This window comes from Maylandia zebra, linkage group LG11 (genome assembly GCF_041146795.1).
Source record: "Maylandia zebra isolate NMK-2024a linkage group LG11, Mzebra_GT3a, whole genome shotgun sequence".
In the NCBI taxonomy this organism is placed as follows: Eukaryota; Metazoa; Chordata; class Actinopteri; order Cichliformes; family Cichlidae; genus Maylandia; species Maylandia zebra.
The window spans coordinates 19,926,891-19,954,253 of NC_135177.1; the positions used below are offsets into that span (position 1 = coordinate 19,926,891).

Genomic DNA, 27,363 nt, shown 5'->3' on the forward strand with positions numbered 1-27,363 from the left:
TAAACCCTTTTCCACATTTTGGAATTTTCCAAGCTGTCCAGAGAGCTGGATTAGAGTCTTTGGCAGACTGAATCCAGTCCCCGGGCCTTATCTTTGACATCCTTGGTTTAAATGGTTTAAATTTAAAATAAAAAAAGTGTTTTTCCTCTTTCTGTCCACACTTGCAGCAGTTACAAGGATAAATAAACAGACGTTCCCTGCAATAATATAAATGAACTATATAACGTTTATTAAAATATATAAAAGACAAAATACATATATGCATAATTATACCCATGATGAAATATGCATATAGAGTATAATAATTATACAGTAAAATGTGTTTACATATATATATATTTTTTATACATATACCAAGATATTTTTGCATTAAAACTGGCAGTGGTGATTTCATATCCCCCCTCCCCCCCAAAAAGGAAACCCCCTCGGTCCACAGCAGGCCTCCGAGAGGAAATAACCCTCTGAAAAGCTTGAGAGCAGCAGCACCTTTACACCTGAGATCCATGTTTTGGAAAGGTCTCGCACAGAACAATACAACAATTCTGACAAATAGCTTCCATGAAGTATAATCAACAGCTTCAGGAAAGGAGGGCTGTTACATCAAAAGTCATCCTCTTTTATACTGGTACCTTCCCGGCAGAAAATCTACAAATAACACTCACAGTGTGGCACACGATATCATCCTTGTGGTGCAGCATTATCTGTCACCAAGCCACATGCTCCCCTGGTACATCGAATCTCGGGATTTAACTGTTTAGCTTTCAGGAAGGAAATTAAAAGATCCTGGGCAGAAGAGTGAGACCCTCCCATGGGATGACATTTAGTCCTTGTGACTGGTGTGGTTGGCTGTGGTTGGTCCTGTACAGTTTCAGCCACTGCACGCTGAAAGCGGTCATGTCTGGTGGTAATGGTGGTAGTGGTGATGGTGGTGGTGTTCGTGATGATGGTGGTGCTCATGGCGCTGGACCACAGGAACCACAAAGCCAGGGCTTCCAGGAGGGACAGACACCTGCTCTCTCTCCAGGCCTGGCAGTACAGAGGGCACTGGGGGTGGCTGCTGGGGGTGGGACTGACTTGGCAGAGGGGTTTTGGATGGGGATAGCGCCTCACGGCCTTTGGCCCTCAGGCGTTTACTGTGGCTGTATTGCAAAGGATGCTGGTGGTGGCCGGAGCTTTGGGCTTGGTGTGGCAAGTGGTAGACATCCTGACCTCCATGAGCTGCTGCGCTGCCGCTGTGGAGCACCGTCTGCAGAGGAGGGTGGTGGCCATGACATTTAGTGGCTTTACCACTTCCGCTTCCCCCATTGTTGCCTCCGCTACCCTTGGAGGTTCCTTTAGGGGACTTGACGAACTGTGCACCTTTGCTTCGAGACTCGGTAGGATTGTAGCTATCACTGATGACCTGTGAGCGGCGCTGGTGCGCAACTTGGACTTCTGGTTCCTGGGAGCGCGAGCGGCTCTGGGAGGTGCGAGCATGAGCCTCCTGTGGAGGAAAGACAGGGGTGGTTCCTGACAGACAGGGCGGAGACAGAAATTAGTGTAGAACAGCTAAATTAAAGCTCCTGTAAATAAAATTACAATTTTATTTCTCTTCCCTCAACTTGCAAACGAGAAGGCTGCACGAAAACAGAACAGAAAAGACATTTACCTTCAAATCTGGAGGTGTAGTTCTCTATACCAGCCAGGTCAAGGTAGTGATTCCTCCTCTCTGTGTTCTCATCCACACAGTAATGTTGACCCTCAGTGGCTGGTGGCTCATTACTCTGCCCTCTACTGTTGTAAATAAGCATGTGGGTGCGTTAAGAAATAAATAGCTAACTCTCAAGTCGAGTCAACACAGTGTACACAGGAAAGGTTTTAAAACAAGTGCTGACCTGATGTAGGACGATAGCCTCTTGTCGGCTGAACGACCCTCCTCTTGGTGACAGCGCTCTGATGAGGGAGAGATCAATAGTTCAGACAAGGGAAAACTATCTTTCCCATAGATTTGCCATATCTGTAAGCTGCTATGTATAAATCATAAGCCAGGCGCTGTAAGTTTTTGTATGGTTACACGTGAAACACTGGCCACATTTGTTGCTTCTGTTGCAGAAAATAATTCTAATAATGATAATCGTAATGATATAATTAAGAGTATTGTTACAACGATAATCTAAGTTATAATGCTGGTGCCATCTACCTGCCCCCGTTTCTCTTCTGTGGCTTCTGGGCTCTGGAGTGACAGTCAGTTTGACACGCAGAGTCTTGCTCTTGTTATGACAGGACTGATTCACAGAGGCATCCACCACATCATAGATGGTGTGCATCAAACTCGACATGTCCTACAGTGACAGATAAAACACTTTTAATACAGTTTCTAGTGCTGTCGTCTGACAGAATAACGTGTAAAAGGACAGACTATGAATAGTAAGAAGACACATGACACATGTAGAAGGCTCAGACAAGCACAACACAAAGGTAACATGATGCGAAGTAGCAGTGATCTCAACTCTGAATCTCAAAACACGTATAAGGTGCTTGGAATTTATAAAATATGAAACCAAAACAAAGTACCAGCACTCGCGGATGAACATGTTTATTGATATAAAATTAGTTGCCAATAAATGAATAAATATATTTAGAGGTATGCTCATCAGTAAGTGTCGCTATGTTGTCACATACCTCTTTAGTAACTTTTCCACTGTTGTCAAAGTCATAAAGAGTGAAGATCCACTCCTGGCGGTTGTCATCCTCCACAGAAACATCACACTCCAAATCCTGAGAATACAAACATTTAAATTTTTAGCAGTTGGTTGGCTTTAATCTCCATGTTTTTACCAATCCTAAGCACAGTAAGAGCACTGCATGCTCACTACTGCATGTCTGCAGTGTGCCAAAGAGAAAACACAGCAGCATTAATCACTGTGGTCAGTAAGTCCTTCAACTTTCTACAGATGAGTCAAAAATAAGTGTGGCCACCTTTCGGAGTTACCACTTTTTCTTAACCAACTTGAAGTCAGAAGTATCAGGTAACATGTTCATGAATGGAAAAATAAACATCTGGAGAATAGAGCCTGCAGCAGTGGAGATGGAGAGCTGACACAGTGTGAATGAGCACGTGCATTTACAAGAGATGAGACCTCAGGGAGAGACAAAGCTCTTTATGGTTTCATGAAATAACCTCGGCTCACGTAACCAGTGGTGATCACCAAAGGGCAAATCCAAGCAGTTCTTTAAAACATGCAGGTCTAAACATTACAATATATTTATTGGTCCCTAAATTCAATCAGGATATGGTCTGGAGTGGTGTAAACCTACAGACAGATCTTCTGCCCACATAGAGAAGGCATGCTGCGGCAGCATCCATTTACTGCCTGCAGTAGATGTTTAAATAGCTTTTGGATCTTAGCATATGGCTTTTTATTTCTAACCGGGGGGAAAAAAAAGTGTCATATGAGGCAACACTGACTCAGTGTTATACGCACTCGTTTAAAATGGTGTCTGAAGCTGTACGTGGCTTAGGCTGGAACGCCACAGTCCTGCTCTCATTAAACCCAATGTCAGTCAAAGTTATCCCAGTTATGTCCGTACACTAACCCACTCCTGCGCACATACTTTGTGATAAACATCTGAACTGTTGTGTATTTGTAAACGTAATCACATTACGTGGTTGAAGTGTGGTAAGTACGGTGGTCTTGAGAGGTCAAGCGGACTGCAACTTAGGAAAACACCAGCAAATGCTGCAAAAGCACACAAAACACAACACGGGTTTTTCTGGGGACACAATAATGTGACGGGCCAGCTGGAGAAGTCACAGAAACCGAAATATTCAAAGGCTTGCAGAGGATTCATCGATGTTGTGTGGGAGAAAAAGATGCAAAGTATTATGTGTTTTAATCACATGATTCATATAATACTATAGATACATGCTTGCTGTTAGCCTTTACTGTTAGCTTGGCGCTTCTCCTGCAGTTATGTCATGTTATTGTGTCCCCAGAAATAATTGTGCTTACATTCAGGCTGATACGCTTCTTCCCCGAAGCTTTGGTTGCGTCTCTAAGTGTCTCCCTCTCGCCTTCTTCTGAGTGCAGGTACTGCAGGTAGCTTTCACAGCCCTCAGCCTTCTCTGGAGGCAGAACCACTGTTAACACAAGAGGACACATTTCAGTTAGACACAAACACACTGATTTAATTTCATTTCAAACATCCTCTTTAATCGGGAACCCTCACAAGCCTTTATTCTTTTTGTCTGGCTACAAGGTGTCTAAGCACGACTGCTTTTTCATTCCAAGGAAAATAGTGTTTCTTTTATGCTATGCATTTGCCTTAACCTACGAAATGAAGCCAAAGATCTGCGCTCTAATTGATGGCTGTTAACTGTTCCAGATGTAATTAAGGAAAGCTTTTAAGATCTGCACGTGATACAAGGCTTATTCTTACTAGTTTTATTACAGATGTTTATTTTGTAGTGGTGCTGTGCTTAGTCCACGTAGCTTGGTATGCTTTAATCAAAGCCATTAAAACCCAGCTCACTGCACGTTTTGCAAAAAATCACATCCAAAGAAATCTTGTGGAAAACTTGTAGTTTGACCACAAGCCAAATCAATTGAAGCACATCCTTCTCCACTTACCCTCTAGGGGACAGTGTTGATCTGTGAACTGTCCTTCCTTCAGCTCACCATTTGGAAACTCCTGTGACAAGGAAACAAATTAGAAGAGAGAGAGAGGGAGAGGAGGAGGACGAAGAGGAGGAGGGAGAGAGAGATGTAAGTGAATCTACAGTTCAGACCACAGACACAGAGAAACAAACAGTTCCAGCTAAAGCATTTCCTACTCAGATGAACGGGAGAGGGCTGGAGGCTCCAGCGCAGCCAAACACTTTGAACATCTGCACGCTTATTGTGTTTCACTGTCTGGGACACAGCAGGCCCAGCCACAGCCAAGCTTTCAAGATTCCTTCAAGCCCTTCAAACAGATCCCTCACATCCATCAAAAAAAGACAAAAAAACCTCACCATGATGCACTTCATCATCTGAGCTCTCTCTCAGCCAACCTGTTTATTCTCATCCTGCTTGACGCGACACCCACCAAGAAGCATTTGATGGCAGCTCTGAGTCTGTCGTATTTCTCACTTGCGACTCGGCTCAGAGACGTTTGGTTTATGTAAAACAAACTTCACAGTGAGGTCTCAGCAACAGTTATTTTGAATGGAGAATAATTACCAGATGGAAATTTCCGTGCAGATAGGATGGGACTGATTAAATGCACAACTCTATAGCCATAAAACAAAAGCAGGGGAAAGGAGGGGGTGAAAAATATCCTGCATTAAACAGAACCACAATGCATTCATAAGCATCCTATATATGTTCAGGCACACTGAGGCAAAGGCAGCAGGGTCTCCATGCACACACACACACACACACACACACACACACACACACACACACACACACACACACACACACACACACACACACACACACACACACACACAGCTAATCTTTAATTGCAATTGGATTGTGGAAACAATGAAAATTAAGTGCAGCACAGGCCCTAAACCACAAGTATTTAAACAACAAATGATTCATCTTATTTACGTCATTCTCAGTACTCTAAGCTGCTCCACACACACTTTGAAATAAAATCACACCAGATTGAATCAAGGAGGCCCACTGAAATGAGGCAAATAAAAAACAGATAGATGCTAGAAAACAAAAGAACTCCATGTACCTTCAGCTCAACTGAGGCTCGAGCGGGAGTCTGAACATCTGCATGCGTTTAGGTGAATGAGCCCCCCCACCCTTTCCTCTCCCTTCCCCTTCCCCTTTCTGAGAGTAATCACAGCACCAGGGCCTGTGGTTCTATTTAACAATCTCCAAGCCTATGATTATTCCTCACTTCAGAGCATGATACCTCCAGCCTGTAATCTGGTGCTGACCTTCACCGCTAAAGGGGGAGCCCATTGAGTCTCAGGGTCAAGGCTTGGATACCCCTTGCAAATTGGCCACAGGAGACACTGAGAAAAAACAGCAAAAAGAATAGGAGTCGAGCCTCGGGGTGGGGGAAGAAAGGGAGGCAGGAGGTGAGGAGAAAGAAAGAAAGAAAGAAAGAAAGAAAGAAAGAAAGAAAGAAAGAAAGAAAGAAAGAAAGAAAGAAAGAGGAAAGCGGGCGCAAAGGAGAAGAGAGGAGGAAGGTGAACAAGAGAGACAAAGATAAGAGAAGCGAGAAAGCAGATAAGCGTCGAGGTAAAGGAGGAAGTAGTTTGGGAGATAGTGCCTATCTGTTGCTTACTCCAGTATCTGGGAGCTCTGGGGGAGGGACGGAGGTGGGTTTTTAGAGGCTCTGGAAGGCTTCTTTGAGAGGTGGAGACAACTGATACAATCCCTGGGCACCAAACAAGAAGGGCTCTTTAATCATCAAAAGCGCACACTGGAAACAAAGCGTATATGTATCCATAGACAAAAAACAAAGCAGTTTCCATCTTTTGTGGTTTCTGCAGCCAAGTTGTTGTTTCCTCTCTGCACTGGATGCTTTTATCTCTCCTCTCTGTGCTCAGTCCCATAATGAAGGCCAAGAGGGAGTTCACACAGAGACACTGTTCTGCAGCTCAGGGGAAAATCAAAGACAACCACCGATTCCTCCCATCCTCATCCCCATGAGGGTGCGAAGCAAGGTATGAGCACCTCCAAATGATTCAGCCTTAAATCCAATGAAACTAAATTAATCAACCAGCTGGTCTTTAATTAAAAATCACATATTGGGACGCATCTCGCTGAGTGCAAAATGAGGGAACCAGCGGGGCTTGTGTTGAGCACATGGCTCCCCCGACTACCACCACCACCATGTTCATTACATCTATGGGGGGAGCTAATGAGAGAGCAGGCTGGGGCCGACCGCAGTCTGCAGTTTAACGTCCAAACACATGGCATCTCTATCCCCATCGCCCACAGTGTCGGGCTCGAATCTGCCCACCACATGTGTAATTAACTGCTTTCTGGCATCTAGCAGCTCTCATTCTTTCACTATCAGATCACAAACTGCTCTGCGGCCTGCGGAAATCTGTTAGCATTTTGGAGCAAAGTGTTCCTCATTTTTCTACCAGTGGTGTACACCTGAAATCCTTGAAGTGTGTCGCATTGGGTATGGAGGAAAAAAAATACTAAAAAAAGCCAAGGCTGCATGTGCAGAACAGGCACTTCAACAGGAATGACAGGGAAATGATAAGGTATCAGATCTCAGTTTTCTTTAAAAAATGCATTGGAAAAAAAGCAGCGACAGTGTTCCATGTAAACAGATTCTGTCTCCCAGACACCTTGACATAAGAGACAGAAAGAAAGGTGTGTGATGTTTGTTCCTGTTTAATGCAGCAGTTCTGCCAAGCTTCCCTAAAGCCTCAGCCTACTGCCAGACTTTTATGTGGGATAGGGTAACCAGGGGATGCTTTCATAGCTCCCTACCAGGTGACATCAGACATCCCCCAGCAGCCCCTCTCTCTCACTCCCTCTCTCTCTCTTGCAGCCTGCCTACCACCCATCCTCCCACTGGAAAACAGTGCACATCTTTGTTCTCACATCACTCCCTCTAGCTCACCCCCTAAATATAAGTGCACACACTTCTTTTAGTCAATTCTTTAAACCATATGATGCACAACTGCTTTTGAAAACTGTGTCTTAAAAAACACGAGGCTAACATGATTTTTTTTTACTCAGTTCCTCTCTCCTCTGGGTATTCTACATGGAAACTCGATCTGATGTCTGCATGTGTATCCAAGTATAAACATATGGAAAAATACAAAACATGATACAGTCTGTTTCCTCGTGTATTTTTGAAGTTGTGTGGTTTTCTGAAATCCTCCAGATTGCTTTTTTTTTTTTTTTTTTTTTAAATATGAAAATATAATTGGAATAAAAGTTCTCTATGACATTCACAGTTTGTGGAAACACAAAGTCACCTCGAACTGACACAGAAAGGCTTCATAGCCATCAGCCAGCCAACATTCCTGCTATTAATTGGAGATGACTGCTGGGTTCTCTGCTAATGAAAATGTGGACCGAGTAGAATCAACATAAAGACGGGAGCACCAGCTTGTAAACAAAGTGGATTTTCTTATGCATACCGGAGGATGAAACTAGAGGAGTGTGGGGCCATTGAGAAATAAAAGCCCTCCATTCCTGAAGAAACCAACCTGGCCTTGACTCAAAACCAGATGTGAGCGGTTTTACTGAAGAGAGGCAGAGTAAAAAGTGTGGGGGGGGGGTGTTCCTACAATAACGGGAGTTAAAAGACAAAAGATCAGTTGCACAACTCCCTGCCTCGCAGGACAGTAAAAGAAAAATAAGTGTGTTACTTTTTTGATGGCTGGAACAAAAGGGTCATTTTCTTTTTTGTTTATCTGACCTCTGGTTTTAATCAAAGTCAGTGACATTATGCTGCTCACAGTCAACAGAAGCATTTTACCACAGTTAGCATTGTTTATACTAATTTCAGCCTGCACGATAATTATCTTCAGGACCGCAGTATTTTTGCGTGCTATCATAAACGAGCCAAAAACAACTGTTTGTTCTAAGTTTGAAATGAAAACACCATCTCATCAAGTTTCAGTTACCAGACGGCTAAAATTTGCCTTTGTCTACTAATTATCTATCAGCGTGCCCTGACACGTCTTTCTCTGGATGGAAATGAGATCAGAGCAGAATGCCATCCTGTCATCTGGACTAGCCCGGGCACAGATATGGCAGTTTCATGGTAGCGGGATGCTCTCCGAGGTCAAACAGGAGGCAGAACCTCTCCCTTGGCACAACATGAATCGCTGGGGCGAAGCCTCGTCTGTCCTACTATAACAACAGCTGTGGTGAGAGATGAGCATGCTTGCATGTCTATGTAACAGCAACATGTAAACCACTGAAAGTCACCCACTCCCCTTCAATCAGGATATACTATCTCTTAAACTCTCCCCTCCTCACCCCACCGCTGATCTTTCTCTCGCTTTGATTGTGACCTGGTGGATGGCATAAACAAAGATTAGCATCATTGGCTGGCCACCCTGCATCTGTCACCAGCGCTGTAATCAGCTTGCTTTCATTAAAGTGAGCTTTGATAGGAGACTGATGTAATGGAGTGCCCTTCTCTCAGCTGTCACACAGGCAGCTACTGTAGGGACTTGGAAACCATGTGCTTCATACCAGTGACTCGATCAGTCTTACAGATCTGGGTTAGGCGAATGTACTAAATAGTATTCATAGTAGATCACGACACTGTTCATGTAATTGATCAGAGAAAACATAATGTGGCGCACACATTCTCACTGCAACCTCAGAGCAGAACTCTGCATTACAACACCGACAGACTCTGCATTGCCATCTTCTTCTTTTAACAGCCACAAGTAATGCTGCTTCGTAGTTTTGTGAGTAAAGACTTAAATATTTTGTGTCTAAAGTCTGGGCCAAGGGTAAAGTCTTTACCCCCGTTTGGACTGTTAAATAATTAGGAGACTCATTCATTTAAACCAAGCAGAACATTAAGTTTGTACCATAATGCTTTCCCAAAGATTTAAGGAGTCTTCAGGAATAGTTCTACAGCTTCTTGAAGGACATTTAATCCTCATCATTGGATGTTGGCTGTCTTTTCTTCTGTCCTCAGTCAAAATGATCCCACATTGTTTCAGAAATGTTGAGGTGCAGGCTTTGGGGAGGCCAATCCATGACTGATAGTGTTATATTGTGTGTTTTTTATCCAGGTATGCTCTTACTGGACTGGCAACATATTTGACATAATCATCTTGAAAAATGAAGCTGTTTCCCAATCAAATGTTTTTTAGATGTTACTGTATGGTGAATCAAAATCTGATGATACTTTTATATATTCATAAGTTACACTTTAACACCACTCATCGAAATACAGTCAAAAACCATGCCAGAGCCTTCACCGTGTTTTACAGATGGCTGTAGACACTCACTGTTGTATGACTGACTGAACCACAAATTTTACATTTGGAGTCATCTCTCCATAACACCCATTGTTCTTGTGCGATTCGGCATATCTTAGCCTCTTCTCCCCGTTTCCCCTTCTTAAGGGGCTTCTTGACACCCACCCTTCTACTGAGACCATTTCTGATGAGGCTTCAGTGAGCAGTAGGTGGATAAACTGAAGGGCATCTCACAGGTCCCATGCCAGGTATTTTTTTTTTCAATTGTTAAATGACATGACTTTCAAACATTGTTAATCTGCTATAGTTAGCTTTTGGGTCTTATACTTGTTTGTCCTCTACCTTTCCAAGTTCCTAAAACATTTTGAAGACACGCTACACACCATGCAGAGGTATGCCAAGTTTTCAGCTAATAGTTCATGCAAATCACCTTATGTCTGTGTCTGCCTATCTTATGTCTTCCGAGCTTTTTTATTTTGGGCTTTTTTCTTTTGTAGATTAAATTAAGGAATTCAGAATAAATTTTATGTTTCTAGAACATGCTGCTAGTAGGCAAGTCCCTAAAAATTCAATTTAAAACTGGTTCTTTGCTAAGCCTATGTGTAGACGCAACACTGGTTCATCCCTTGAGATAGGTGCCTTTTTCATAAAAACAAATTCATAAATATTTCCCTCAAAATACTCAGGTACAAGGACTAGACCAAAAAGAAGTAAAAACACAAAAACAAAAACAGACAATTTAAAGCCAGAAAAATTTTGAAAGATCTTCAGAAAGAATGCAGAACTATTGCTCAAGACAACTTTAAAAATGACAAGAAAGTCCAGTGCCTTAAAAGCAAAGTGGAAAGAAATAAGGGGTGGCTCAAGACTTTTGCACATTGCTGTAATTAAGACTTTTGTTGTTTGTTGAGGACAGATATTCAAACCAGCTTCGCCTACTGTGTTAAACATATGAAATCCAGGGCTGGAGCACTCTTCATGACCAATTAATCGTGCTTCTTGTTAAAAATTTTCCCTGACCTTAAGATGATCCAGTTCTCATATTAAAGTGGGGAGATTTTTAATAAAACAATCAAAAGAATCATTCATCTTTTACCTTGCAGCACCAGATATTAAGAACACACATAAACTAGACAGAGAACACACAGCAAGCAATATTTTGAGCATATACGCACAGCCTGACAAACAAGAAAACAAGAAGGAAGCGAGTTCACAAGGCACCGGCATATCAAAGTCAGCGTAGGACTCAAACAGGATGTTCCTGTGTTTCTGGCCTCCATGTGAAATTCTGTAAGCTCCTGCACAGGCCCCTGGCTCTTAAGCTCGGCCAATGGGGAGCTCGTCCAGGCCGATAAAGCTGAGAGGATTTGTTCCACATTCCACAGGCCCTTTAAAAAAACACAGAGGATCTCAGAATGCCAGGTTGTGGGTGAGGCAACTGGGACGCCAATACCATTATGGTCCAAAGGTAGCTACTCCATGCAAGTGTCCAGCTGAGCTTGAAACCAGCTGCAATGATCTCATGTAGCCAGGGGTTTAGTACATCAGCAATTCAGACTGGTTGTCTGTCAGTTACAGTGAACAAGTGAGCATGTCTCCGTCTTGTCTGCTTCTAGTGGGCAATAAAAACACCTCAACACAATCACTCTCATCTGTAAGAGTGCTTTTTGTGTACTCTACACTGTGTCAGGTTTCCAGCTGTCTGTCTAGCAGTGAGATGTCAGTTGTAATAGCTCTCACCTGTGAGATAACCACCGACACACTGTTTTCGCTGCTCATTTTGCTAAGCTGCAAGAGATTTGAGTCATAGCATTGAAAACCAGACCCAGCAGTGCATAGGGGCGAGGCTCTGCGGCTGGAGGCTGGTGGAGCTACAGGCGTTACAATGCTCCTGTGGGTGACTGAGAAATGTAAACAAATCATGTTGGGTAAGGACAGCTGCACACCAGTGGGTAAGAGCAGCAACACTGCTTTACATGTAGCATGTCTCTCAACCTGTTTCGTCTGACGCACTCCCTCATCTGTATCAGTCAAGCTCAAGTGCATCTTCATCACCACCCGTCAGCTCTCAAAAATGATCTCATGGATTACAAAATAAGTGTTACGTGGATACTCTTATAGAATGTAGTGTTTATAGGTATTTGAACAATGTTTTTAATCCAACAGTTTTAATCACGTATTTTAACTATTTATTAATTAGTAATGCTCAGTGCTTTTACCGTTTAGACCATCGCCTTTTTATGTTTAACGTTTGACTGCTATTGCAACTGTTTTTCTGTTCATTCATCTCTACTTTTATTCAGCCGTGCATTTGTCTGTCAGCTATTTATCACTGATTATCTACAGATTGGTTACAGAGACTGTAATAGGAAGATGGCCATAGATGGGACTCCGGTAACATGTTGGTTTAGTCCACGAATTGCAAAAAACTGTTATGCAGGGAGAAAATTAGTTATACAAAACTAGCCTACATTGAATCAGCTCTGGGTTAGGTTGCTAGATCAGAAATTTGCTGGACACAGGAATGAAGACTTCTAACACTTACCATAATATGGTCCAGTATGGAATATATTATGGACCATGGTGTTCCATAGACTGCATGGTATGTACTTAGCACAGTATGTACTATGACAGAAACTGCAGCACAAATGTGATTAACTGAATTAAAAATGCTTCAAAAGGGACCAACACCACAAACACAGTCAAGAGGTCCAGTTTACTAAGTTGAATTAGGAGGGGAAGGTCTAGCAGACATATAGTAGCCTAACTGGTACCCGCTTGACACTCAAAGTCACTTAAAAGTGGGCAATAAAAAAACCTCGGGCACCTGTAGTTTTTGGCACTACACCATTCGAGTTCTGTGCAGATTTGCTGACTATTTTTCAGTCAATCTCAAATACAGCAGCCAGTGACAAAAGATGTTGTGGCTCTCCTGCTGTTATTATAAAAGCTTGTGGTGTGGTAGATGAGCCGTCTGCTGGTTTCCTGTATAGGTCTTCCAACCAAACAGAAGCTGGTTAAAGGTCAAAACCAAAAATTTCCAGTCCAGCAGTTACTTATTCCGATGTCTTTCAATGTAACTTACAAAGAAAAGTACAGATGGATATGAGTAACTACAAAAAGAAGAGCTTATGGAGTCGTGACCAGTCGATTCTTAACACATCATTTTGGAAGGCGTATTAGGCAAACAGAGACGAAGGTCTGTTGTAGTGTATTATCAGTGCATCAAAACTCCAGGGAGATTCCGGCTTGCAGGTAAGAGACAGACAGAATCGCAACAAATGAGGGAAGAAGAAGGCGGAGCCTCTAAAAACCCATCTGCTATAATCTAACCTAACTACTCTACAGACACGTTTGCCAAACCTCAGGTTCTAGGCGACACCACTTATTTGCATAATTGGTACTGTGCTCTTTACTGTGAGATATTTAAGGCTTGAGGCCCTCCTGTTCTCTGCAAAAACGTCCTGGCTTTGCAGACTGTGGTACACTTTTTGACACTAAATACAGTATCTTAATCTGACATGCTGACAAAAGTAGCAGCAGCTTATTCATAGTGGATGCACCCCTTTTATCTCCTTTCTCTCTTTGCAGTTGTGTAACTCCCCCTGACTGTCCTGTACCGCTGTCTCCTCCAGCCAGCAGCGATTGCCAGTCTCAAAGACCACAAGAATTCTTGACACTGCAAGAACAGGCTTAAATCCAAGCTGTGAAGTTCCTCACAGGCCTGGAACTGGACAGGGGGTCATCCCAGGGTCAAAACCAAATGTTTTCCTGAGGATTCCTAAAAATACACTCCTGCTGGGCACAGGAAGCAGAGGAGACTCCATGATCTTGAGATGATGTGAAGGAAGCCCGGCTATGTGAAATGGACAATTGCCAGTAAGTCACTGGCTGTGATGCTATGGCACGTGAGACGCAACCTCTTTTGAAAAAGAAGTAGAAAGTTGCAAGCTGAAGAGGAACAGATGAGATACTGAAAAGAGAAAGTAGCACATGGGCTAATTACTGATGCACCAAAATCATGCAAAGCTCATTCATATTTCTGTTGAATTATTCTCAAAGAAAATAATTGGTCAAAAAAAGAAAAAAAAGGATATTAGGGTATGCATGTGATGAATTGCTCTTGAAATCATAGCTACAAGACAAGAATATTAAAGCCTCGTGGTGCAAACCATGAATTATAATTTTTACTTGCAACACATCACAGAAATATGCCAAGTGCAGATTCTTAGACCACCATCAGCGAGACTTAACATCTGCACGTCTTCTTTTTGGACTCAGGCTGCCATGTGTGCACTTTAGTGACCTGACAGACTAGCTGTGTTTCTGAAACACTGTTCCCCAGTGTGAAATTCTGAAACGTAATTCATCCATGGCGCAAGCAGAGATCAAAAAGCTATGGTGCAGAGGGCAGCTTAGCTCAGCTCCACCTCCATCTCCAGCTTAGCTTTTTTTGCTGCAGAGTGCACGAAAACTGGTGCTTTCATGGCCGTAATATTAGAAGGTCTACAGGGCCGCGGAGGAGCCTGCACTTAGCTTAGTGTTAGCTTCCTTGTGTATTCTTATCTTATCTCCGATATAAAGCTACAAGCCCGATGGAGTCTTGCTCTCTATCATGCAGCAAGTCCGAAGGCAGTCCACTTGAAGCACTAAGTGTGACACTTAAAAGTCTGATAAAAGTTCTTTAAAGGGGATTTATGCTTCAAAAAGCAGAAGGGTGCTGATGTGCAATAACACCTTAAAAGCTATGAGATAATGAGGCGCTACCAGGATAGAGCAGCTCTAAAAGCCTTGCAAGCATGTGACAGTGGGGGTAAAAGTTCAGGTGTTCTGATACAGTGGCATTTTTTGAAATGATAGGATCAGTTGGGCCCCTATCAGCATGAAGAATTAAGTGCTGGTTATAAAGAAAGATCCTGCGGAGCAACTGCACGTGATATTTCTGATGTTTTCATGCATTTCAAAGTCTCCTGTTGAGATTCTTTTGCAACATAACTCACTATATTTGGGCTTTTTTGAGGAACACATTTTCTCATCACATTCTGCTACACTTGTAAGCTCTTCTGTAAAACTGTAAGACACAAAAGGCAATGAGCGGCAATATCGTGAAATGATATCAAGATTTAAGAAAGTGTGTTTTCTTTTAGATCTGCCTCCTTTGAGCAGATTGTGTCTCTGAAAAGCTCTCAGTGAGGAGGGGCAGGCGTCTCATGGAGAACTGCTGTTTATTTGAAATGAACCTTTAGGTAAACATGTTACATGGCACACAGGGCTCAGGTCAGCTTTTGAAGTGGACGGGCTCAGGAAAAAATGGGTGGGGGAAGAAAAGAAGGCTGCCTTCAGAGGAAATAAGAACAGAGGCCTCTTTCAGCAGCATTTCATCCTCTCCCACCTGTTCTGTCACATATAGGAGCACAAAAGGTGTGCGGGTATATAACCAATGCATATTGTGAGAACTGCTGAGCTCTCATTTCTTCTGAACACATGAGCAGAATCATCCTGCAGTTTTTTGTTTTCATGTTTTGTTTTGGGGTTTTTTCCCAAAATTAAATTACCACCAATGACAAAAATAACCACTTCCTTTAAATGGGGACTCACTGAGGGTTTTGATGACGGGAGCAGGTTTGGGTAACAAAAGCACGTTTGCAGCCATCCCCCATCGGAGAGGAATGCGTTGTGCAAAAGGAGGGCCAGGCCTGTGCTGTCTGCAGAGCCTGGATCCAAGCTTTGAAGCTGCTAGTGTGTTTCAACAGCTAACCACTTTCAGATGGGGCTGTGGCATTTTATGAGCTGAGTAATAGCGATACCTACACATGTGCAGGGTTGGGGTCCCAAAGAGGGGAAGGCTCAGCTCAGAGAGAGAGGAAGACTCCTCGGGGGTCTGGGTTAGGCTGTGTTTGAAAAAAAAAAGAATAAGGATTTGGTAATTCCTATGTACAAATTGAAGACAGGAAGGTGGATAGTTATCTGTTAATCAGTGAGAACAGTTCTGCTATAAATTCCACCTTCTTCAAGTTACCTTGAAATTTGAATGAACGTGAAACAAAATCGTGGTACTACCCAACGTAGCATGTGTAACACTGAGCATGATGCATTACTACAGTGCTTGATCTATGCATAAAGAATAAGCTCACCAGCATACTCTTGGTCTTTTTTGGTTTTTTTGGATGGTTACAGGAAGCCAGGGTATGTGGCGTGTGTGGTGTTTCACTCTGAAGCCTCAAACCCAGCAGGGTGTCAGGTTCATGAATGCGGTGCAAGGATGAAGTTTCGACACATTAAGCTGCGACCCTGAAGGATGTTTATACAAGAGCAACACAGAAATTGAAGGTAACAAGAGACAAAAGGAGGCGTACACTGCATCGCATCATGAAAGGTGTTAATCAGCCCAAAACTATTCAGCTATACTTTGTATAAATGCCTCCCCCCCTTTTTTATGCATTGATATTCCCACAACTCTGTATCTTGTGATGCCCATTTTAGTTCCCTCTATGATTATCTAACATAGAAGTCATCTCTACATTTGATATGTATGTATTAGGACAATTTTCGACTGGCTGAATTTAATACATAACACACTTCTTTCCTAAAGAGTAATCTCCTGTCTTCTTTAAGCAAACAACCAAAACCTCAGACTTCCTTTGTGTCTTAAAACCTCAAACAAAACTAAATGTTGAAGAGTAGCAGATCTGGAGTGTCCTTTGTTAAGTTAAACACATATTCAGGAGCTTCTCACATCCTCCCCAAACGTATCTTGTGCACTATATTTAGCTAAATATGTAATTATAACAATGCAATCAATTAACAATGACAGAATACAATAACACTATGGGCAACCATAACTGAAAAAATATAATATTCCCCTGGTTGCTTTAAGGCTTGCGAAATGAAGTCCACTTGGAAAAGAACAGGGGTTTATGTGGAAACATACCTTACACACTAAAATGTAATAACCTTTGAGTCTCCCGGTGTTTTACTTGGCTTGGAGAGCACTAGATCAAACACACACTTGGATCCAGAAGCCTTTGCCAAAAATGTCAGCGCTAAGCACTGGATTCCAGCTTCAGGTATTTTCTTTCCCCTGGCAGGGATCGGGGGTAAAGACACCCACCAGCATTAACCCTCACCAGGGCTGCCCCAAACAGACACCAGCACACTACCCATGATGTAGTGGAGGCGAGGTCTCCCTGCTGTCATCGGTGACCATGCATTTCTAGCTCATTGAGTGTGAAGGAAAAACCTGTGCTTCTTTCAGAAAGGTGAGATATTACTGTAATCCATTTGTGTAAATCTCTCATTAATATAATGAAGAGAAAGCACTGATGGTGTGGCTGAGATTTCACTAACCACAACAGTGCTTCTGTCCAAAAGTGTGAAGATAAACAGTCCAATAATGAAGAAAACGAAATGATTGTAACTTCTTTTGTCTTATTTTTGATGCCATCAAATATAACCAGTGGGTAAAGCTGCTTACAACTATTTATTATGTACTTATGGAAGCTGATTTAGGTATTTTGATTACACTATTTGAAAGGTTTGCTCTTACTCATTCAGTATGACTGTTTCTGTCAGGATGAGGTCGTGGACGAAAGAAGGAGGACCCAAACGCTGGACTCACAGGTAGGTGAAGATTGGCGTTTTATTGTCAACGGAGTGAACAAACAGAACAGAAGTAGGAAACGGCTGGCCGGCTGGACGACTGACTGAATGGATGAATGAAAGACTGACTGACAACTGACCGGCTGACCTGACGGAACTGAACAGAGGACAACCTAACGGCGGCGAGAACAACATCACAATAACATCAATGACAAGACATTGGACTGGTTGAACTGAGGGACATAAATACACAGGCTGAGTGATGAGAGATTAGAACCTGGTGAGTACACAGCTGAACATAATGACCTAATGATAAACGGGAAGAGGACGGAACATAATGCACATGGACCAAGGCTAACACAATAAAACAGGAGGTGAAGCAGACAGAATATAAACAGTGAACATGAACTAAGAATACTGGGTCAAAGACCCAGAAACCCTGACAGTTTCTTAGCAACAAGAGTGGAAAAAAGAACATATACAATAGCTGAATAGCTTAATTATCACAACATGGTGACTTACCAGACAAACATGAGTATTTCATGTGAATATTATTTAATTATTTATGTTGAACTAGATTCAAGTTGTTAGGTTAAGAAAAATCGCAAATATTTGTGGATGGCTTTTTTTTTTTTGCCTTTTTCCGGTCTTCTTCACGCCCAACTGATCGCAGATCCTTGTGCCTGATTCTGCTGGAGGTATCTTCCTGTTAAAAGGGAGTTTTTTCTTCCCACTGTTGTCAAGTGCTTGTACACAAGGGGTCATCTAATTGTTGGGGTTTTCTCTGTATTATTGTTAGGTCTCTACCTTACAAAATGAAGCACCTTTAGCCGACTGTTTTTTGACAGTCTTAGACAGCTTAACACATAGTGAGAAGCTTCTATTCTATGTTCACATTAGTGTAACAACAACTTAAGTGAGGTTATATTCACTTCACCTGCCTCTCCTCAGCAGACAGGGGAAGTTTGTTTTGCCAGCACACAGACAAAGCAGAGTGGAAAAGACTTGACTCAGCTTGGTTTTCTGGATTGACTGTTAGATGGCAGTACCCAGTACCAGGTACCTTTTTAGTAGCTACTTGTCCAGGGTTCCAACTGAGCCGAGTCGAGCTGAATATGCAACATCAACAGACTGCACGCCACTGTGTGACTCACTGGATGAGTCATAAGAGTGACTCCTTCACAAGAATCAAACCTGTCATTTTTGAAACCCGACGACGAGGGAAACGGCTGCACACAAACCAGCACTGTGGTCCAGCAACAAGGTGCAGACATTTAGCATTGGTTTAGCAGCATGTATGCTTGATATCGTCCATTGTTGTGTCGTGCTTGTGTCGCATAAAAAGTATGTCAAGGGACTTTTGGGCTGTGTGTGTGTGCGATAATGACCTCACCCACATTGAAGTGGTACTCAGTTCTAATGGAAACCAAATAGAGCTGAGTTGAATAGCTGTTTGTGGAAAAGAGGCAAAAGGAAACCATGTTCCCTGAGTTCCCTGAGTAAACTCCTGTAATTAGCACAGTTGACCTAAGCAGTAGACCCAGCCATCCATCCATGCTCAACATGGATGATGCTATTTGTATGTTTTAACTTCACTCTTCTCCACAGCCGGCTGAGGGTCTAACAACAGTACAAGCAAGAGTAACCCACAGACCGGTTGTACCACATGTCTTTGACACTGCCCCCATCTGACAGCAGACGCTCTCTGCGGGCAGAAAGGCAGACTATAGCTGCTCACAGATTTCCAAACCACAACCACCACCAAACCACGATTTTCCCCATCATACAGTGTTGTGGTGTGGGAGGTCACAGCAGGGTCTATAGGATGATTTTGTTGTCTTGCAGGGGATTTATAATTCCATGTTAAATGTACTCTGTAGGTACGTCGTAACCTTTGATTCCTCCTATGCGTTTCCAGCTACTTCTGGAGAGACTCGCTAAAGAAGCCATACACAAAGAAGTGGTTAGGCTCTATCCATGAACTTGCTGCAGCAATGCAATAAAACAGGCATTGCGCTATATTGCCAGTGATGGATGAATGACTGTACCTTGCAAGGAGCAAAACAAATCCTGCTTTTCCTTGCGACTTTACTACTGGAAAGCAGTCAACTTGGAGTGATGTCACCCGACTTCCAAAGTAAAGGGAACGCAGCATAAGTGCTGGCAACATCGGACGCTTGGTGTGGCTACCTCGTAGGCTCTACACAGATTCACCATAGAAGTATAACTCAGGTGTTAAACCCTAATGTTGTAATCTACACCATAACCTTGCGTGCACTTCCCTTGAAATTTATCCACATGTCACACTGACAGCCTGCACAGGTGTAAATACTGGTAATGACATTGGCCACTTGCATAGTCTATATATATTCAACAGAGAAGTATACATGAAGCAGCAGGGAGGGATTCAGGCTACTTTTTTTTTTTTCTGTTTTAAGACTTTACGTTAAGCAGGCTGAATGCTGAATATAAATTTATTGTTCGAACAAGATTGGTCATGGATGTGCAGTAGATAAAGAGCTTGAATTCTAATAATGCAGAACCTGTATTAATACATAGTTAAATGTGGCTTGGAGACTTAAGTGTTTTGAATGGTCAGCAAGACTAGAAAAGCTCTTTATAAATGTTAGTCATGTCCATAGAGAGACGAGAGTTTGATTTATCGTCGCAATAAAATCTACACAAATATTCCTTCAAGATTAAGGAGTTTTTTGTGACTCCAAATCTGTTTAGTAAAATGCGTTTTTAAAACAACCGACAGGAAGGATCTATAGGGGCCCATAGCTCATTTTTAGTCCCAGTATCCCCTAATAAGATTAATTTGGCTCTGGTTTGTGCTGACAGCGTGTAAATCAGTATGTAGCGTGTGTTTCTTTTTTCTTTTGATGGCAATAAAGAGTTATTTTCATGAGCATTGGCCACAAGAGAATTACAGTAAAAGAGAGCAAACAAGTACTTCAGACAAGTATCGTCAGAATAATAAACATTCAATTTGCTAACAGTGTTGTAATGTCTTTCTCCATTAGACTCAGGCCACGCATGCCACTCTGTAGCCTTTTATTCACTCACAAATATACAGACACACAGGCAAAGCCACGTGGGGGTGCACACCTATGCGCTCAGATATGAAAGAAAGTCTAAAACAAGCACGTCGCACTTGTGAGAAGGGTCAGAGCCAAGCAGGTGATGATGTTTACACTGACAGAGGAGTGAATGTTCTGAGCAAATGGCAATCTGTGTAGGAAAAAACCAAGAGAGTAGCTTGATTTACACGTTGAACACTTTTACAAGTTAATGTGGGAAGCAAGCTAAGATAAGATCAATGGTCCACTTCTGTCTCCCTAAAGAAAGCAGTGAAGAAGGCAGATGAGGCTCTCAATTACCCCCCTTCCCCCACTACCTTTAAAACAATCAAATATCTCCCTTAAGAAAAAACAACACCCGTAAACTCTATTCCTCCTCCTTGTACTCTTTTCCTCTTCCCTCCCTGCCCCCCTTCCCACCACAGCCCCTCTCCCTGCTCCAGGATTTTTGCTGTACAAACCAGGAACAGATGTCTGCTGAGGCCGTGCTGAAAGACCCCGCTGTTCTGGATGCCAGCCACATGCTTTTCATTCAGAGATGAAGGCTCACAGCTCGCCTTCTTGTGAAGCCAATTTTTTTTAAAAGAAAAAGAAAAAGAAAGAAAAAAAAAAGACGGGGTGGAAAAAACACAAACTAACTGCCTTCAAGTCTCTTCAAAAGCACAAATACAAGCACACCTTTTTTGTCTCCTCTCCACCATGTATTGTTCCCTGCTTGTGCCTCATTCTAGGATGTTTTCCTCTTCATTCGTGGACTTAGATGACGGAAAAGCAAAAGATAAAAAAGTCATGAGATGCTGCTGACAAAAATATTTCTTGAAAGAAGTCGAGGACTTCAGGAGCTGCACACACAAATGTATCCAGTATACTCACAGCCGAAGCAAAAGTGATCGCCCTTTTAAAAACTTGCCCCCGTGTGCTGAAAAATAAAGTGTTATTTAGTGTCATAGTCTTAAGATTACACAGATATCCCGGCCTCGGATCCAAATCAAATACTGCTAACTCAAAATTAACGTGGCGACTAGAAGATATACCCAAATGCCCAGCGGCAAAACTGCCCAAAGAAAACATCCATTTTGAGCAGGATCACCAAATGAGTATGTTATATAAGGGGAAAGTCTTATTCACGAATTCCGAATTGAATGTTAAAAAAACATTAGCTTACAATTAGTTTAGTGAGCTGCTTGGGAACTACGCTCTTAAACCTAATTTATTGTTGAGGGGTGAGCTCTATGTAACTCTTTGTAAGTCAAAATAAATTTGTGTCTTGCAGCTTTTGGCACATCGTTACATCCAGCTAATTCCTGACTCTTTTTCTTTTTTTTAACTTCAAGTGTGATATTATTAACCTTTCAAAGTGGCATAATAAAGCTCTTTGTTGTGGAGTTTAAGATGTTGACACACTCCTTCTTTGGAGGCCGCAGATATGGGAAGTTTTGAGACAAAAGGTGGTGTTGAAAAGCTGAATTAGCCTGTCAATATTTGGGCATTCAAACATGAGTGTTTGAAGCTCCAACGTGAAGCACAGTGTGTGTGTGAGAGAGAAACTGTGGATGTGTTGGTGTTCCTGGAAGCTTCACAGAGCTTGGAGGTAGCTTACATATTTAACAAGCGCAGATTAGGGTAATTTATTATGTAGTGGGGTGGGTAACTTTTCCACTAGGTTGATCTCACATGTAATGATTAAACATCACACGAGGTGCTTCAAAAGAGAAAACTCATCGTGAACACCTGCACAGAAGTGTCAGTATCTTGACTGTAGGATGAGCAAAGTCATTGCGCTGAATCGCTCTCTCTTTGTCCCCTAATGCCGCACTTCAAGGAGACTATAGGATTACACTGAAGAAACGGTACAGCTGCAATCATGAATCATGGTTTGCAGTGATATCAATATTTAAACAGGTCTTTAAATTTAAATTGATTTGATTTGATTTGATTGATTTAAATCCTTTGATCCTTTATCTCTTCCTGGAGCACAGCGATGCATTCGCACTTTGCCGGAGTTAAAAAAAAAAATTAAAAAAATAAAATCCTGCTTTATTGAAGAAATTCAGACTTACACAGACTGACGATGGGAACATGCATGTTATGGGGTTTTTGGTTTGTTTGTTTTTTTCTTTCTGGTAGCACACTATCCCCCAGCCCATCCCCCAGGACGGGGAAAAGGGGAGGTGGGATAGAGGAGTGAGGGTTCGGAGCCTTCGCTGATATCAGAGCCCTTTTATAACTCCCAGTTCTGTGCTTTGAAGTCGCAGCCAGACAACTCAGGAATTCTACTCCCCCGTTTGACAATGAGGAGGGGGATGGTCAGAGCTCTGCCGTGTGTTTAGCCAATCTTCTCCCATATGAAATCATAAGGAATTTTGAACTGTCTCTGCAGCTCATCAGCCAGTACCATGTGACGAAACCTCTATCTGGCATGAGGGTCATGTGCAAAAACACTGAGCTGAGGGGAAAAAAACGGGTCTGCAATGAATCTAAAAAAAAACTCCCAACAACTTCTAAACACATTAAATCATTATTGCTGTTTTTCTGTTTGCTCGGACCTGTTTAATCCAAACTCCAGACATCTAAGAAGCCATAATCCAATAATTACAACTGGAAATGTGACAGAGTAATCCGATCCCAGCGAAGAATTAATTAGCAGAATGTGGGATCAAACAGGGAAATGGTGTGAGCGTCTGATAGCAGAGATAAATTTTATCGTTGAGGAAGCTCTGTCTTGTAGGTGGGGAAATTATAAAGCATTAAAAGGGTCTCCAGGGACATTTCGTATCTTTACAGGAAAGTTGGTTTAGGCCCATTTTTTAGCAGCATGAATGGAGCTTCCACTTAATATGAGCAGGCAGTTGCATGCTCTATCTGGAATACAATACTGAGGTGAAACTCAATATATGATCTAGTATAATTTTCATACCTGACTGTGGTTTATTTAGTAGTTTATATTCTGTATTCTGCAGTTCACTTTTTTTTTTAGATTTATAAGCATACATGTTTATTTAGTTTTACAATTACATCTACAACATACAGAAAAATATAAACTATCCAGTACTAATAAGTAACAAAAAATTCTACTATGCAAATTGATTCTTTTAGTCACTTTCTGACATAAAATAACCACTACCAGATTACATTTTACCACAAAGACCCATCGAGACCATTATATGCAATGACTGTGCTTGAATCTATCCACCTTCTCAGTCCACATGGAGGTAGTTTCAAAGAAAGCATGAAAAGCAAAGGGTTTGCTAGTTACATGCTAATAGCCATCCAGTTTTGTGGTGTGATTGAGCCACTAATACAACCAGCTAATAGCACAAATAAATCAGGGGTATGACTTTGATAGAAGTGAGGGAGGGATCCACCTACTAATAAGTGCCAAGCTTATGCCTTTGGTGGTTTTCCTTCAGGGGAGTGGGAACTCAGCCTCCTCTGAAGCAGAGTAAAGTTCTCTTTAATTTGCCTTGAGTGGGTGGTTTATAGCCCTGATATAATCCATAACTCTTCCACTATTACAGCCACCTACCTCACAGATTGTCTGTGCCGCTGTGTGAACTTCTTGCAGTTTCTGTCTGAGAGCCTGAGACTCATAGTACCCCTCAAAAAGGTACGCTAATTGAAGTGATGTAATGTTATGCCACAGAGGGCTGCCCACTGGGAGCCGCGCTAGAATAGGAGGCACTGAAGAAAAAGACACAACCCGAGTCACAATGCCAGCAGCCACAAGAGCAAACTTTATATCCCTCAGTCTGAGAAATGACTGACTACCTTTCCAACCAGCCTGTGTGTGTGTGTGTGTGTGTGTGTGTGTGTGTGTGTGTGTGTGTGTGTGTGTGTGTGTGTGTGTGTGTGTGTGTGTTTGGGTCTGAGTTGCTTTGCCAAGCCGCTTCACTCATGGCTGTCATAACCCATCCAGCAATGTTGGCAAGGGAATAACCGCTGCAGTGTTGTGCCAGAGCCAGACATGACAGAAAGAACAACAACCTACAACTCTGCGAAGACATCAGCATGTCTTCACACATGCCTGTGAATACAGTTTGCCTCCACTTAAGTCAAGAAGTTCTTAGATCAGCTTTCAGGGGGAAAAGAAATGTAACAGCTCTGAAGTGCCTCACAGACTCATCCCATCAGCAAATTCAAGCACACACAAAAACACCTGGCATGCTTTCGCCCCTCCACAATAATGCATTTTGTGTAAACTGTCAAACATATATAATGTGCACGCAATCCACATCCTAAAATTTGAATCAATAGAAGATCAGCTTAGTTTTGAAGAAAGTAAGAAAATAATTAATAAGTGTAGTATTACCTGCATGTTCTTCAGCTTTTGATCCGCCGCGCTGTACCTCTCACATTCCTCCATCCCTCTCCGGAGGAAGGCGTTCACCACAAAACTGTCTCCTGAGACGCGGAGAATACACAGCGATTAGCAGGTACAAATCTCAGGCTAGTCCTGCGGTTTATTAGACCGTTACCATTTACAAACCATTACGCAAAAATGATGTGCGTTTATCCTCACCTTCAGGGTTCTCTCTGCGCTTGCACGCTACGGATCACGACGCACGAGGATGTAAAAGAGACACTAGTTAGTTTTTTTTTAGGCTACAATATTCAAATTGTGTCATTTCGCTTTATTTTTTATTTATTTATTTATATATGTATTTTGCTGTCTTACCGTGTTTTGACTGAAGTTTGCCCATTCTTTAAATCCCTCTTCCCTGGATCAGTAAATGTACTCCGAAATCCGCCACTTCTTACTCTACATGATCACATTGTTTTTAGTTTAGAAAGAAGAAAAGTCCAACTTCATCCAAAGGTGCGCACATATATCGCGCTATCATTGAAGCGTCGCTTGTCAGCGATGAGATGATCTGATAAAAATCGCTAAAATGATCTGTAAGCGGCTCAGGGTGCGCTCGCAGTCTGGCTTCCAGCTTTACTCCCGTTCAACTGATGTGAAACTGCTTGAACGCAACAGAAACGGCAGAGCGGGGCGTCAAGCTTGCAGAAGAAGAGAGGGACACTTCTGGTGCAGGCTTTTACAAAATAAAACACACCATTGGTGCAAGTTGAACTCGGTTTGAAATAGATTTGATCTACCATGTATACACGTATGCGTGATAAGGTTTTTAAAATGGAAATGTTGCCTACTCTGATATTAGATAGGCTGGTGGTATTTCTTTTAATTGATTGGTGTTAGTTTATTGTTTTTTGTTGCTATAACTGGTTATCATTTATAATGATTATTATTTACAAGAGTTGAGTATTCTTATTTCTTATAGGCATAATAAAATGAAATTATCTCCAATACCCACCACCATTATCCTGGTCAAGTCACCCGGAACCCGCTCCCTAATTCAGACAAAACAGCTCTACAGATCACACCAAATCTCAGTGTGTGTCCAAACGTTTTGTTTTTGTTTTTTAATTTAAGACAGTATGCTATGATGTTTTTATTGGAAATGCTATTTATTCCACCACTGAATACAAAAAACTTGTGAGTTATTTCAAAATGTCATCTTGATAATGGAAAGTTTAAAGTTGCTTTCGAAGAAACACGTTCCATACACTTTGTATTTTGTATAATTTCTCCTTTCGATAGTTTTTCATTTTTCCTATGTTCTCTTAGTACAGCTGTAACACACCTTTACCTCTACTTTGAAAAGTCAATTCCTTTTCCGGTTGCAGGTTATGTCTCTCTTGACTGTTAAACAATTATTGGCAGTTCATGAGCAGTTGAAAGCTGAACCATGTCCTCTGTTGGTGTCATCTTCCTTTTGACTCCATTCATGTTTTATCCCTAATTCATTTCTTGTAGGTTCATATTTATGGCAAATACTTTTCATTATTCTGTCATTTGTAGTTCTGTTTACACCAGAGGTCAGTTAATAACTGAATAAAAAAAGTGAATTATCTCCAAATAGCCTTGTGGTTATAAAACCTTGAAGAAAATTGTTGTAGCACAATTATTGCTGGACTATTTTACTACTTGCAGATGCTCTGGATTAGTGTCGTGAATGATTGAGGATCAATGTTAGGTGGCATATATAGTTTGTTTGGTTTGTGGGAATACGGATAGGCTTCCTATTGTCGTTTCCAGTATTTGTTTTTCATATATGCACAGTAGATGCCAAAGATAACTATTGTTTATTGAAGACAGCCAGGAAGAACATGTTGTACTTCAGCCCAGCAGACTTCAAAAGCTCCTCAGCACTTTTATAGTTTGTTTCCTTTGGCACAGTGTTAAAAGAGCCCAATCGCAGGACACATTCCACGCGCTATATAAATATTAATTTACTACAGCAATGTCTCGCTCAGTGTGAAGCTAATGTTTCTGTTTTGTAAATGTTCCTTGGTCGTGCAAATCCTTTAAGAAATCAAGAAAGGTGTTACTTTGATCTTTTGCGTGGAAACCTAGACACAAACTGTTGTGATACACTCTGCTGTCTCCTCCACGTGCTGCTGTCACATCACAGTCTTGCACTTAAACCTTGTTGTTGGAGAGCTGCGTGGATGAGCATGTATTCTCAGAGCCACTGAAACATGTTATTCTTTCTGAGGGTGGTACTGTATGATAGCGTCCCACTTTTACTGCCATACCTTTAATGTGCAGCAGTATAGCTCTTTCTATCAGTGTGACTGCTATATGACTCCTCAAAGACGCAGAAATCTTAGATCACTGTCTGCGGTTGACAGGACGAGTCGACATTTGCATAGCTCATTGATGGCAGCTTCCTTTGATCCTACTTGCTGCGCCTAATTATCACAATTTCTTCA

General features: G+C 42.0%; 1 protein-coding gene across 2 annotated transcripts; it reads right to left on the minus strand.

The window, feature by feature from the left end:
• Nucleotides 1–206: 206 nt before the first annotated feature.
• On the minus strand, nt 207–25,526 carry nkd2b (NKD inhibitor of WNT signaling pathway 2b). 2 transcript variants are annotated; one of them, XM_004541450.3, is made up of 10 exons: nt 25,262–25,526; nt 25,106–25,132; nt 24,896–24,987; nt 4,611–4,671; nt 3,993–4,120; nt 2,662–2,757; nt 2,180–2,321; nt 1,875–1,932; nt 1,649–1,770; nt 207–1,509 (listed from the first exon to the last, which is right to left on the minus strand). In XM_004541450.3, exons 1-10 carry the CDS (start codon nt 25,284–25,286, stop codon nt 893–895), a joined length of 1,368 nt encoding a protein of 455 aa, XP_004541507.2. In that variant the 5' UTR covers nt 25,287–25,526; the 3' UTR covers nt 207–892. The 2 variants fall into 2 exon arrangements, with proteins under 2 accessions (XP_004541507.2, XP_004541506.2); XM_004541449.3 differs by having other exon boundaries at nt 1,649–1,773.
• Between the last annotated feature and the right edge of the window lie 1,837 nt (nt 25,527–27,363).

Coding starts and splice junctions, on each gene's coding strand:
- nkd2b (XM_004541449.3), bottom strand. CDS start 25,286: ATGGGCAAACTTCAGTCAAAACACG. Junction 1,933..2,179: donor CAGAAGAGAAACGGGGGCAG/GTAGATGGCACC, acceptor CTCCCTCATCAG/AGCGCTGTCACCAAGAGGAG. Junction 1,510..1,648: donor CTACACCTCCAGATTTGAAG/GTAAATGTCTTT, acceptor CCTGTCTGTCAG/GAACCACCCCTGTCTTTCCT.